Source organism: Pituophis catenifer, unplaced genomic scaffold, assembly GCF_029215685.1.
Source record: "Pituophis catenifer annectens isolate HBS135680 unplaced genomic scaffold, rPitCat1.0.hap2 SCAF_2, whole genome shotgun sequence".
Taxonomy (NCBI): Eukaryota; Metazoa; Chordata; class Lepidosauria; order Squamata; family Colubridae; genus Pituophis; species Pituophis catenifer.
The window spans coordinates 3,049,031-3,063,081 of NW_027256882.1; the positions used below are offsets into that span (position 1 = coordinate 3,049,031).

Consider the following 14,051-nt stretch of genomic DNA (forward strand, 5'->3'; position numbering starts at 1 on the left):
TATTGCTTAACGCATTGTAAGCCGCCCTGAGTCTCCGGAGAAGGGCGGCATATAAATCAAATAAAAAAAAAAAAAAATCCAGGAGAGAAGCAACTTGGAATTAACAAGAATATGCCTTACAGTGAGGACAATTAACCACTGGGACAGCTTTCCTTCATACGGTCTATCTGGATCCGTTCCAGTCAGGCTTCAGGCCTGGGTACAGCACGGAAATGGCATTGGTTGCGTTGGTTGATGATCTCTGGAGGGCTCGGGACAGGGGTTGTTCCTCTGTCCTGGTCCTATTAGATCTCTCAGCGGCTTTTGATACCATCGACCATGGTATCATGCTGCGCCGATTGGAGGGGCTGAGGGTAGGGGGCACTGTGCTGCGGTGGTTCTCCTCCTTCCTCCCTGACTGGTCGCAGTTTGTGTTGACGGGGGGGACAGAGATCGACCTCGAGGCGCCTTGTGTGTGGGGTGCCACAAGGGTCAGTTCTCTCGCCCCTTTTGTTCAACATTTATGTGAAGCCGCTGAGTGAGATCATCCGTGGTTTCGGGGTGAAGTGCCATCTGTACGCTGATGACACCCAGCTGTACATCTCCACCCCGGATCACCCCAATGATGCCCTTGATGTGATGTCCCGGTGCCTGGAGGCTGTGCAGATCTGGATGGGGAGAAACAGGCTCAGGCTCAACCCATCCAAGATCGAGTGGCTGTGGCTTCCGGCATCCCGATATGGTCAGTTGGCGCCATCGCTGACTATTGGGGATGAATCATTGGCCCCCACAGAGAGGGCTCGCAACTTGGGTGTCATCCTGGATACACGGCTGTCTTTAGAAGAGCATATGACTGCTGTGGCAAGGGGGGCTTTTTATCAGGTTCGCCTGATCCATTAGTTGCGTCCCTTTCTGGATCGGGATGCCTTATGCACGGTCACTCATGCTCTCGTCACATCCTGCCTGGACTACTGTAATGCTCTCTACATTGGGCTCCCCTTGAGGAGCACCCGGAGGCTCCAGCTGGTCCAGAATGCGGCCGTGCGGGTGGTTATGGGGGCGACTCGGCGCTCCCATGTAACACCTCTCCTTGCGAGCTGCACTGGCTCCCAGTGGTCTTCTGGGTGCACTTCAAGGTATTGGTTACCACCTTTAGAGCGCTCCATGGCTTAGGACCCGGGTATTTACGAGACCGCCTTCTGCCACCGATAGCCTCCCACCGACCAGTACGCTCCCACAGAGAGGAGCTCCTCAGGGTGCCGTCGGTCAAACAATGTTGACCGGCGGCCCCCAGGGGGAGAGCCTTCTCTGTGGGGGCACCTACCCTCTGGAATGAGCTGCCCCCGGATATATGGCAGATCCCGAATCTTCACACCTTTTGCCGTTCCCTAAAGACATTTTTATTCCAGCCAGCCGGGCTGGCCTAACTCTTTTAAATTGTTTTAATTTTTAAATTTTTAATTATCGGTCTTAATACAAGGGTGTTTTTAATTGTGGGCCAAATTAATTTAATTGGATTTTAATACTGTTTTTAAATTTTGTATTTCTTGTGTTTTATCTGTTGGCTGTTCACCGCCCCGAATCTTTCGGGAGAAGGGCGGTATATAAATATAAACAATAATAATAATATATCGTGGGTGCATCACTGGAGGTTTTTAAGAAGAGACTGGATAGTCACTTGTCTGAAATGGTATAGGATCTCCTGCTTGAGCAGGGGGCTGGACTAGAAGAGCTATATGTTCTCTTCCAGCTCGATTCTGATTCTGATTCTGAATCCTCAATCCTTTCTTGTGTTTTTTTGCTAAGTAGGAGGTTTGAAAGGAAACATGAGTATCAATGGAGATGAAGGTTATCATTTGACCTGAAAGTGATGTGTGGGCCAATATTTAAGTGGTGGAGATTCCCCAATCATTTCAAGAAACTCCCTCTGATGGCACTAGAGCAGAGTTGCAGTCAGAAATGTAGAAGTCCTGAATCCCTTACCATTGTTTCAACTTTTCTTATTTTACTTAATATTGTCAAAATCTGCCTTTCCACCCTGCTTCATATTATGTAATGAAAGTAATAAATGAGAAACAAAACCATAACGATGATATCAACCAAAAGGGTGATAGTGATGCTGAATTAGAAAAGGCAACTCATGGGCTCTTTGTCCTAATTTTGTGGTGATCTTTCCTCATGTTGCCCATCTCTGCCCTCACACAATCTTACCAATATCTTTTTAAAGTGAGGTCTCCAGAACTGGACACAGTATCCAAATACTGTGGGTTAGGACCTCCTTTTTCTTGATGGTGATACATCTGGTGAGGTATCCCAGAATTTTGTTTGCCTTCAAACCTACCGGGCCACAATGTTTATTCATTTTGCAGTTTGTTTGTTTTTTAGTGCAATGGTAACTGTTCATAATTATTCTAGCATTCTGGAAATATGCGTCTGTTCCGAGCTTTGTCCACACACGGAGCATTAAAGCAAGTAGTTTTATTAAGAGAAAGCAGTGGCAGGGAAATATGGATGCCTATTAAGTCCCTCTAGCTAGCCAGCTTCTCAAGAGACATGGTGTACAAATGAAAGAGCCACTTGTTTCAAATCAGCAGCAGCACCTTGGCCCTGGCAATGGGGCTATTTATTTTGTCCTTTCCTCAGGATTGTCTTGCCAGCATCCCCTTGATGACCCTTCTTCTCCCACCACCCAGTTTCCAGGGAGAGAGGAGCGCGAGAGTGGGGAGGCGGAGCAAACGGAGGGGGAGCCCAGATTTGGGACACTATGTTTTCATTTGCAACCTGTGTTTCCTGAGATTCTCCGTGAAGAGAAGACCTGAAGAGACGTTTCCTGAGACTGGTGAGCCCCTCATCCTTAATTGCTGGATGGAGGGTTAGGCTGGGCTGAAGCAGAGGAGAAAGAGCGGGGTGAGAAGCTAAGGACAAAGGGCTCACCTACGTCTCCATAAGACTTCTCGGGAAACACATTGTGCAAATGTAAAAGCCTGTCCTGACTAGGTGCCTCAGTGGCTAAGACAGCTTGTCAATCAGAAAGGTCAGCAACTCAGTGGTTCAAATCCCTAATATAGGTGTCCTGTGTGAGCAGAGTTGAACTAGATGACCTCAAAGGTCCCTTCCAATTTTGTTACTGTCATCTCTCAGGAGACACAATATTTGGACAGGGACGGCACTTATGCACGCCCCTTACAGACCTCTTAGGAAAAAGCTTTTCTTGGGCAGGGAGGCATTGAGAGGGGCCTTTTCTCCTACTCCCATGCCCATCATCCCTGCCCTTCCCTCAGATGTCCTCCTCTTTCCCGCGCTTTTCAGGGAATCCTGTAAATTTACGCAGAATCCACCAGGGGGCGCCCTCTGCTAAGAGAAGGGAACTCCAGGCACTTCCCCTTTGGGCCACTGGAGGACGAATGTCAAGGCTGCCTTTGAAGAGGAGGCTGGGAAGGAAGTGACATCATAGAACTTTGCCTTTCTAGGACGCTGCGCTCGCTCTCCTTAACTCTTGGAGAGGCTGCGGGAGAGTCTGGCTGGCGGGATATCTAGACGTGCCCCGGGTGAGGTGGGGGCTCTTCTAGCGGCAAAAAGAGGCGGAGGAGGGAGAGACCCGCTCCCGGCCCTCCTCCGGCTTCAACCCCGGGTCCCATGCTCCCCAGCCGCCCTCTGCGGGGATGGGCGAGGGTCCCTTCCCTTACCCGTGTCCGGGGAAGAGCCCGAGTGTGGAGAGGGGACGGTCGGCCTTGCGGAAGCCCTGCAGGAGAGGAGAGAAGCCGGGCGAGGAGGAGGCAGGATTCGCACCAGGCTCCCCGAGGGCTCCATCCTGTCCCCTGAGGGGGAGAGAAGTGGGGCGGCCTCTCCAGCTGCCTCCTTCCCGGCCCTGCTCGGGGGGGGGGGGACCTCGGTTCTGCGCTGGGATGAGGGTTGTTCAGCGCCTGAATTCCACTTAATAATTCTTAATATTTATTTTTCTTTCCATCTCAGATACAGAAACTGGAAGCCATTTGAAATCTCTGCAAACCAAAATTTATTTCTTGAGGGAAGAAGAAAAAGAGCGGAATAACTTGCAGGGATCACTCCTGCAGCCCCAGAAATGGTCCCGTGAAGGAAAAGGCATCTGGAGACCCACCAGAGTCCTTGGAGCCATTTGCAGTTGCTCTGCAAGACAGAGAAAGGATGGAGACACAACCTTTTGGAAAGGAGGGAAGCGGAAAAGGCCCTTCAGCTGCTCAGCCCTGGAAGTGGGGGAAGCTCTGGACAAGGACTGGGAAGGAGATTCTGGAGGAGGAAACCATCCTCCCTTCAGAAGTTCAGCCCTGGAACTTCATCCAATACCGGGAGGCTGAGGGTCCCCGAGGACTTTGCAGACGACTCCATGACTTTTGTAGGCGATGGCTGAGGCCAGAAAAACACACCAAAGCCCAGATGCTGGACATGGTTGTTCTGGAGCAGTTCCTGGCTCTTCTGCCCCCAGAGATGGAGGGCTGGGTGCGGGAGTGTGGAGCAGAGACCAGCTCCCAGGCGGTGTCCCTGGCGGAAGGCTTCCTCCTGAGCCAGATGGAGGAGCAGAAGGAGCAGGTCGAGTTGCAGGTGAGACACTTTAGGGAGGTCAAAAGGGGATAAAGAATGTGTTTGAATACTTCACCCCTCCTTCCCAAACCTCTCTGACATTCATAATGTTCCGAATATAAGAATTCATTTTATGTCGTGTGATGTACATTAATTCTGCTTCTTCCTTCCTTCCTCCTATTTGAAGGGCTGCACTGTGGAGATCAGAGATCCTGAAAGAAAGAAGAATTCATCAAATCAAACAGTGGTTGAACCTCCAAATCAAGTAAGAAAGGAAAAAAATATTAGATTTGTATTCTCCTTTCCTTCAGGAAGTGAAGCGGGTGTGCAGAGTTCTCTCTCTTTCTTTCCCCCCCCCTTGTTTGAAGTGGATTATTTTTGTGTTCCTGTGGGACATGGACAGCATAATAGCAGGTTCAAGTTGCTGTCAGCCATCTTAACTTCCTCTGTAAACTATTACTGCGACACAATGATTTGTCATTTCTAACCTCAGAGAATCTCAGAGAAACAGAATGTTTAGGAAATGTTTTTTAAAGAACAGCTGTTAACTGATTCTGCTAAGTACTCCTCCAACTATGAGTTTATAAGAAGTAATTTTTTAACAAGTCCTTCAAGAAATAGGAATAAATGTATCACTGTAGTAGTGACTGCTAGAGACCCATTCTTTTTGTCATTCTCTGACTTGGAATTCTGCAAAGCTATTGAAAAATAACTAAATACTCACATTGCCACATTGCCCTTTTTGAAAAGCCTTGTTCATGACCAGTCGTTCAAAAAATAAGCAAATCATATTGAAAAATAAAGCAGAATTTTAAAATCCAAACAGAATGGCCACGTAGACCATGTAATTGCAGTACCTTAGGTACAAAATAATATCTAATCCTCTGATTTGTGCGTGGATTAGAAGATCAAACATTTCCACTTTGCAAAGGCTGAGAAATTACCTTCACAGGGAATTATCTCTTTGTTTTCTCTCATTCAGCCATTGGCTCAGACTACTGATCAATAAATGATAAATCAGTTGATCCAGAAGTGGGATAACTTCAATGAGAAGCACTGTAAATTCTGCAGAATCAATCAACTTGATAAAACCTGCTCCAAATATTTCTTCAGTCAAAGAAATTTTCAGAATTGTACATGTTCTCACATAAAAATTGGACTTGTGTGAAGGACAGCCGTGTAAGTTAGTGCATACCTTTGCCATGGAACAATGGAGCAAAGTATTCAGAGTTGTTATTCAGAGTTGGTAGGGATCTTAGAGGTCTTCTAGTCCAGTAGCCACCAACTAGTGGTCTGCAGTGCACCCGGGTGGAGGAGCTGTTCCACGATGAGCAATGGCCAGTCCTGTGACTAGAGCTCTGGAATATGGGACTTGACAGGCAGCTCTTGGTGGGGCTGTAAATCTCCACTGTAGGGGGAGGTTCATGCAACTTGCAACTTTGCAGCGCAGTCCTTGCTGGCCGGAATGAGGTAATGCTGCAAGGGGGGGTGACGGTGCAGGCAGGCCAAAGCAACAGGTGGTGGGAACCGCGGCCTGTTTCTTCCCCCTGCTGTAGCTTTCTGTCGGCTGAACCCACCCGTGGCTGTCCCTGCCCTGGCCCTCCCTTCTCAGTCACTCCTCGCCTGGCAAGGGAAAGGGAGTCGGGGATGGAGGTTCGCTCCATATTCCAGAGCGGGAGCGAAGCTTCGTCTCTTGCTGGATCTTGCGGCCGTTTCTTCCAGCCCTTGTTGGTGCTCCGCGCACCTCGGTCTTTCGGGGAGACGCTTGACTTCCTCTCAACCCCAAGACATTGGCTGGCCCATGAGACAAGAGAGAGAAAGAGAATGAGAGAGAGAATCAGAGAGAGAATGAGAGCGAGAGAAAGAAAGAGACAGAAAGAATGAAAGAGAGAAAGAATGAGAAAGAGTCGGAGAGAAAGAAAGGGGGAGAGAGATGAGAGAAAGAGAAAAGATGAGACAGAGGGAAAGAGAGGAAGAGAATGAAAGAGAGAAAGAGAATGAAAGAGAAAGAGACAGAATGAAAGAGAATGAGAGATAGAAAGAGACAGAATCAGAGTATGAGAGAGAAAGAGACAGAATGAGAGAGAGAAAAAGGGAATCAGAATGAAAAAGAATGAAAGAGAGAGAATGAAAGAAAGAGAATGAGAGACAAAAAGAGACAGAATCAGAATGAGCAACAGAATTAGAGAATGAGAGAGAAAGAGAATGAAAGAGAACGAAAGAGACAGAATGAAAGAGAGAAAGAAAGAGACAGAGAGGGAATCAGAGACAATGAGAGGGAATGAGTGGAAGAGAGAGGGAGAGAGAGAGAAAGAGAGAGGAGGAAGAGTGCTTGTAGGACCCCATCCTGTCACTGGGAGTCCAGGCGCTTCAGCAAGCGGTGCGCTGGATTCGTATTAGTGGTCCGCGGGATTTCAAATTATGAACTTGGTGGTCCCTGAGGTCCAAAAGGTTGGGGACCTCTGTTCTAGTCCAACCTCCTGCTCAGACAGGAAGCTCTATAACATTTCAGATAAATGGCTGTCCAATTTCTTCTTAAACAGCTCCAGTGTTGAAGCATTTACACTGGATGCCTCCATTCTGGAGGCAACTCATTCCACTGATTAATTGTTCTCACTGACAGGAGATTTCTCTGTAGTTGTAGATTAGTTCTCTCCTTGATTAGTTTCCATCTACTGCTTCCTGTCCTGCCTTCAGGTGGTTGTCTGGCCTTCAGGTGGTTTGGAGAATAGATTGGCTGCATCTTCTTTGTGGCAGCCCCTAGAGATCTTGCAACACTGCTATCATGTCACCCCCTAGTTCTTCTTTTCATTAAACTAGACGTACCCATTTCCAGCAACTGTTCTTTATATGTTTTAGCCTTCAGGACCCTAACCATTTTGGGTGCTCTTCTCTGCACTCTTTCTAGAGTCTCAATATCTTTGTTACATCTGGCAACCAAAACTGGATGCAATATTCCAAGTATGAAACCAATATTGGATGCCAACTGCTGTCTTACCAAGGCATTACAAAGTGGTACTAACACTTCATGTGATCTTGATTCTATCCCTCTCTTAACGCAGCCTATGATTGAGTTGGGTTTTTTGGCAGCTTTAATATATTGCTGACTCATCTTTAAGTGATTGTCCACTAGGACTCCAAGAGCCTTGGTAGTACAGTGGTCTAAGGCACCCTGTTATTAAGCTGGTTATTAAGACCAGATGCCTGCAATTACTGCAGGTTCGAATCTCGCCAAGGCTCAAGGTTGACTCAGCCTTCCATCCTTTCTAAGGTAGGTAAATTGAGGACCCAGTTGTGGGGGCAATAAGCTGACTTTGTATAAATATACAAAAGAATGAAGGCTATTGTTTAGCACATTGTAAGCCGCCCTGAGTCTCCGGAGAAGGGCGGCATATAAATCAAATTTTAAAAAAAAGAAAAAAAAGATCCCCGTTGTACTTTCTACTGTTGAGCCAGGTATCACCTATTCTGTGCCTGTGCAGTTAGTTTTTCTTTCCTAAATAAAGAACCTTGCATTTCTCACAGTTGATTCTCATTTTGTTAGATGGGGCCCAATCTCTCGATCCTTCTATCTCTTTAGTTTACCTTCTGGAGTGTTGTTATTCCTGTCAATTAGTCCTTGGCTGCAAATTTGATAAGTTCCCTTTCTATCCTCTTGTCTAAATCATTGATGAAGATGATCAGATATTGTGAATCCTCCTGTTCTGTTCTTTTTTCCGTGTTCAGGAGAGTCTTGTGTCCTTTGAGGAGGTGGCTGTGTATTTCTCTGAGGAGGAATGGTCTCAGCTGGATCCTGACCAAAAAGCGCTGCATTCGGAAGTCATGCTTGAAAACTATAGGAATGTGGTCTCTCTCGGTAAGAGTTTTCTTGTCCCCAATCCAAGAGGTCAAGAAGACAGATTATCGTTTGTTTTTTATTAAAAAATCACTAATCAGATATCGTCTCCTGGGAGGGAGAAGGAAAGGATCTGGCCTTCTTGTACTCAAAGGAAGGAAAGAGTCAATGTGTCTTTGCTTACATTAGAAGTCCTCAAGCTTTTTAAGTGGGGCAGTTCATGGTCTCTCAGACTGTTCGGGGGGCGGACTATAGTTTGAACTGCCTAATGACCGGCTAGGTGGGCGTGGCCAGGTGATGTGACTGGGGGCCGTGGTCAATTTAGCAGTCCACTTTGCCCTTGTCCTTCCTACGCTGTACTTGCTCAAAGGCATCTATTTATTTAATAAGACCCCCCTCCCTGAAAGGAAAAAGGGCGGAAACTTTCTTGCCATTTGCCTAACTTCATTAAAACAGCAGCTTTAGGTTCCTTAAAATAGGCCATTAACATAAGAATAAAAGAAACAGGAATTCCTTGAGAAATTGAGATCATCTGTAGGTAGACAAACACAAATCCTGATTTGCTCTCTCACACACACACACCACAATCTGCTTTGAAAGGTAAACATTATATATAAAGGAAAAGTTAGGGACAGAATACTTTAGAACCACTGCCGAAACTATGAATGTTGCCGCACTAAAGCCGTCCACACTTACAAATGACAGCAGAGATGCTGCAATGTATGCCTTACCTATTCCCCCATCCCACCCTGCCGAGGCTTTCCCTGCAATGATGTAGCGAGCCAGTATGTTAGGCATCTGTTCCCTGCTAACTGAGGCATGTACCAGATCTGGCCGAAGAGCCCTTGCAAGCTGATGAGCCTTTGGGTCAGTGAAATAGCCTTTCTTGAAGCCTTCCAACCTTTTCAGTCTCGGCGTGAAGAGCATTTACAAGCCAATGGAAGGCTTCAAGCAAAGGATTTTCCCCCAAAGTTTCAGTTCTTATAGCTCTGCTGTAATTAACCCGCCCCGATAATTCTTAAGTTTTCACCTTGTTCCTCCTTGGATGTTTCCCCTAATTATTCCTTCACTCAAAACTGACTTTGAATGAGATTTGCATATATATAGATAATTGTAAAGAAAGATATATTTTCTAGATATTTTCAAAGCTTTCATGACTCACGGATATAGAAATCACCATGTCTATATCACAGCAGGGTAGGCATGCAAAATACAACATGATGGAATTTTGGAAAAATTCGGAAGAAAATGTGTTGACTTTCTATAGTTTGAGCTCTCTAACCTTGTTATCCTTTTCATTTCTATTGTCTTTTGAAGGTAACATTGGGCAGGAGAATCAAGATTCCTGTGGACTGTTCCAAGTGATCAATGCTAAAGATGGAACGGAGAACTTTGGAATTCGAATGGAATTCAAAAGCCATGAGAGAAGCCAGTCAAATAATTGGAATCAGGAAAGTTCATCTTCCACTGATGCCCAACAAGAGAAAATAAGGAAAAAATATATTGGGAAAAGTGTGAAGCTAATCAAAGATAAATTACATGTAAACGAACACAAAGGAGAAGGTGGTATAAGACACAACAGACAAAATTACAATGAGATATTCATTCTTTGTCTTGGAAATACCTTCCTTACAACTCAAAAAGTGATTCACACAAAAAAGGAGCCTTATAAATGTTTGGAATCTGGAAAACATTTTAGAACGAGTGGGCAACTTACTTCCCATGAAAGGATTCACACTAGGGAGAAACAGTGTTCAGAAGCACCTGTAGCCCATGCCGCCCAATCCTTCCAGGTAGCACGAGAGAAACCATATAAATGCATGGAGTGTGGAAAGACCTTTATTCATAGCAATGGACTTAGAAACCACAAAACGATCCACACAGGAGAGAAACCATATAAATGCATAGAGTGTGGAAAGACCTTTGCTCTGAGCAAAAGACTAACTGTGCACAAAAAAATCCACACGGGCGAAAAACCATTTAAATGCATGGATTGTGAGAAAACCTTTACTCATCGTGGTAATCTTATTTCCCATAAAATAATCCACACAGGGGAGAAGCCATATAAATGCATGGAGTGTGGAAAGACCTTTGCTAAAAGAGGTAATCTTATTACCCACAAGATGATACACACAGGTGAGAAGCCATATAAATGCATGGAATGTGGAAAGACCTTTGCTCAGAATCGTCATCTATCTTCTCATAAAAGGATCCACACTCAGGAGAATGTATGTAGCAATTCTACTTTAGAGTTACATACCAGTCCACAAAGCTTTATAGCAGCCTTTGAGCAGTTCACAAAGTCAGCATATTGTCCCCAGGAATCTGGGTCCTCATTTTGCCGACCTCAAAAGGATGAAAGGCTGACTCAACCATGAGCCGGTCAGATCAAACTCCTGGCTGTGGGCAATTAGCCCTATGGTACTGCATTCTAACCTCTGACCCACCATGTTAACAAATTGGTTAACAAACATGGATGTTTGTTTAAGCAAATAACATATGCTGTAATGTTATTGTTTCAGTTGAATAAATCTATTTAAATTGTTATTTTTAAGGTAATGATTATTTTTCTCTTTCCTAAGTACAACAGAAAAATTGTCCAAATATGAATGATTAACCTATTAAACTCGGGATAAAAAAACTAATATGAAAAGTTGTTATTCTAAAAATCTTCATCTACTTGCGTACTAAAGTTATACCAGCAAGAATTAGCCTTTATGTAGAAAACTGTGATTTAAATCAAGCCTTACTGACTAGTGATTTAAATCGTGATTTAAATCAGTTTGATTTAAATCAAATCCATCCTGGTTGCAAGATTTGGGTTTGGCTAGTTTAGAGAAAAGAAGAATTAGGAGTGGCATGATAGCAGTGTTCCACTACTTGAGAGGCTGCCACAAAGAGGAGGGTGTCAATTTATTTTCCAAAGCACCAGAGGGCAGGACAAGAAACAATGCATGTGAACTAATGGAGGGAAGCAACCTGTAATTAACAAGAATACTCCTTACAGCAAGTTCTGTAATCCTCAATCCTTTCTTGTGCATTTTTGCTAAGTAGAAGGTTTTAAAGCAAACAGGAGCATCAGTGGAGATTAAGGTTATCATTTGGCCTGAAAGTGATATATTTATTCTAGCATTATATTTATCTTTTTATAGTGTGCCAGAGGCTAGAAAAAAGGGTAAAGGTAACTTAAAGAAAATTAATTAACAGTGTGTTTACTACTGTGTTTTCCTCAAAATAAGACCTACCTTAAAAATAAGCCGTAGCATGATTTTTCATGGTGCTCGCAACTTAAGCCCTATCTGCAAAGTAAGCCCTACTTTGCAGCATCATCAGTGGAGAGTAAGGGAGGGGCATGGGCAGAACAGGAGGCGGTGACCGCACCTGCAGGGGCCAACAGTGTTCAGAAGCACCTTTAGCCCGCCTAGCCCAGTCCCTTCAAGCAGCAAAGAGGCAGAGTTGTGGGATGAATCACGCGATCTGTCCCACCAGCTGTCTTTGGATGTAGAGTGTGCAGTAGAACTGGAGGATGAGGTTGGATAATGGGGTTGAGAGCACAGGGATCGCGGCAAGGCACTATTTCTGCGCCACCACTTCTCTTGCCTCAAGGCAACGACACCAGTTTGGAGGAGGCATGCGATCCAATCTGGTGGACACAGTGCGCAGCTGCTTGCCTACTCTGCCCTTTTGATTGCCTGCAGTTCTGATGGGGCAGGCGGCTGCGTGGTGTGTCCAGAGGGCAGGATCACATGTCTCCACAAACCCTGCACCTCTGTCTTCAAACCACCCGGCTGTTTCTGACAGGATTTGGACCCTTTGGAGATCTCTGCCCAGCCTTGAGGGTGGTTCTTCCTGAGGGAAGCGAATTTACATCCTCCAGAGATTTTTCTCCATCTCCACAGACGGTTCCTGGACAGGAAAGAGAGGAAGATGGAGAAATTGCTGCCTCTGGAGACCACGGACCTTTTTTTGGACAGGAAGGAATTGTGAGGGGCTTTTCACGCTACTCCCATGTTCATCATCCCTGTATTGTCCGTTCTCCTCAGGCGCGCTCCTGTTTCCCGCCCTTTCTACAATCCTGGCACTTTGCCCCTAATCCACCAGGGGGCGCCCTCTGCTAAGAGAAGGGAGCGTCAGGCGGTTCCCCATTGGTCCCCTGGAGGGCGAACGTCACAGCTGCCTTTCCAGAGCGGACTGTGACGGGAGGGACATCACAAACGCTTGCCGCTCTAGGACCCCGAACTCGTTCTCCTTAACCCCTTGGGCTCCGCAGGAGGCGGAGAGGCTGCGGGAGAGTCTGACGGGGCCCCTGGTGAGGCTCTTCCCTGGTCCCATGATCCCCAGCCGCCCTCTCCATGCAGGGAGAAGCGGGGATGCCGGGAAGGCGGGGGGATCCGGGGCACCCTTCCCTTACCCTTATCCGGGAAAGAGCCCAAGGGAGGGGAGGGGAGGGGAGGGTCTGCCTTGCGGAGTCCCAGCAGGAGAGGAGAGAAGCCGGGCGAGGAGAAGGCAGGATTCGCACCAGGCTCCCTGTCTCTGGAGCGGGAGAGAAGCGGGACGGCCTCTCCAGCTGCCTCCTTCCCAGCCCTGCTCTGGGATGAGCCGCTTGGGACTCCTGGAAGGTTGGTGAAGGTTGTTCAGTGGTTAAGTTCTACTTTCTAATTCTTGGCGTTTATTTTTCCTTCAATCTCAGATACAGAAACTGGAAGCCAGGCAAAAGTTTCTCTTGGGGGGGGGGAAGAAGAGCGGAATCCCTTGGAGGGATCAGTCCTGCAGCACCAGAAATGGTCCCGTGAAGGAAAAAGCATCTGGAGACCCACCAGAGTCCTTGGAGCCATTTGCAGTTGCTCTGCAGGACAGAGAAAGGATGGAGACACAACCTTTTGGAAAGGAGGGAAGCGGAAAAGGCCCTTCAGCTGCTCAGCCTGGGAAGGGAGGGAATCTCTGGACAAGGACCGGGCAGGAGATCCTGGAGGAGGAAACCATCCTCCCTTCAGAAATTCAGCCCTGGAATGTCATCCAATACCAGGACGCTGAGGGTCCCCGAGGCCTTTGCAGACGACTCCATGACTTTTGTAGGCAATGGCTGAGACCAGAAAAGCACACCAAAGCCCAGATGCTGGACCTGATGGTTTTGGAGCAGCTCCTGTTCCTTCTGCCCCCAGAGGTGGAGGGCTGGGTGCGGGAGTGTGGAGCAGAGACCAGTTCCCAGGCAGTGGCCCTGACTGAAGGCTTCCTCCTGAGCCACGTGGAGGAGCAGGTCGAGTTGCAGGTAAGAGTTCAATAGAGAATAGAGAATATGTTGGAATACTTCACCCCTCCTTCCCAAACCTCTCTGACATTCATAATGTTCCGAATATAAGAATTCATATTATGTTGTGTGATGTACATTAATTCTGCTTCTTCCTTCCTTCCTCGTATTTGAAGGGCTGCACTGTGGAGATCAGAGATCCTGACAGAAAGAAGAATTCATCAAATCCCCCTCAGAAGCTATTTTTCAAGAGGATCCCTTGGGAAGATCAAAGTCTGGACATTTCAGGAGGTAATCCAAGATCCTCTGATTTCCCAGAGAGATCCCATCTGTCTTACCTTATTCTCTTCTATAGTATACCTCCTCTTATTTTGTTAAATATGCATTTTGAAATTATTTTATCATTACAGAGAAAGAAAGAATGAAGTTTTC

At 46.4% G+C, this 14,051-nt stretch overlaps 1 protein-coding gene and 1 pseudogene across 1 annotated transcript; both read left to right on the forward strand.

Annotated features, from left to right (window-relative positions):
- Positions 1-14,051, forward strand: part of LOC139311670 (zinc finger protein 208-like) — a 41,801-nt pseudogene that overhangs the window by 21,460 nt on the left and 6,290 nt on the right.
- On the forward strand, positions 4,052-9,736 carry LOC139313415 (zinc finger and SCAN domain-containing protein 31-like). Its single transcript, XM_070939028.1, has 3 exons — positions 4,052-4,557; positions 4,724-4,801; positions 9,689-9,736. Exons 1-3 carry the CDS (start codon positions 4,144-4,146, stop codon positions 9,734-9,736), a joined length of 540 nt encoding a protein of 179 aa, XP_070795129.1. The 5' UTR covers positions 4,052-4,143.

What these genes read in the sequence shown, in the direction of transcription:
- LOC139313415 (XM_070939028.1), top strand. Translation starts at nt 4,144, where the DNA reads ATGGAGACACAACCTTTTGGAAAGGAGGGAAGCGGAAAAGGCCCTTCA. An exon ending in AGGAGCAGGTCGAGTTGCAG is followed by an intron (nt 4,558 to 4,723) that starts GTGAGACACTTT and finishes TCCTATTTGAAG; the next exon opens with GGCTGCACTGTGGAGATCAG. An exon ending in TGGTTGAACCTCCAAATCAA is followed by an intron (nt 4,802 to 9,688) that starts GTAAGAAAGGAA and finishes TGTCTTTTGAAG; the next exon opens with GTAACATTGGGCAGGAGAAT.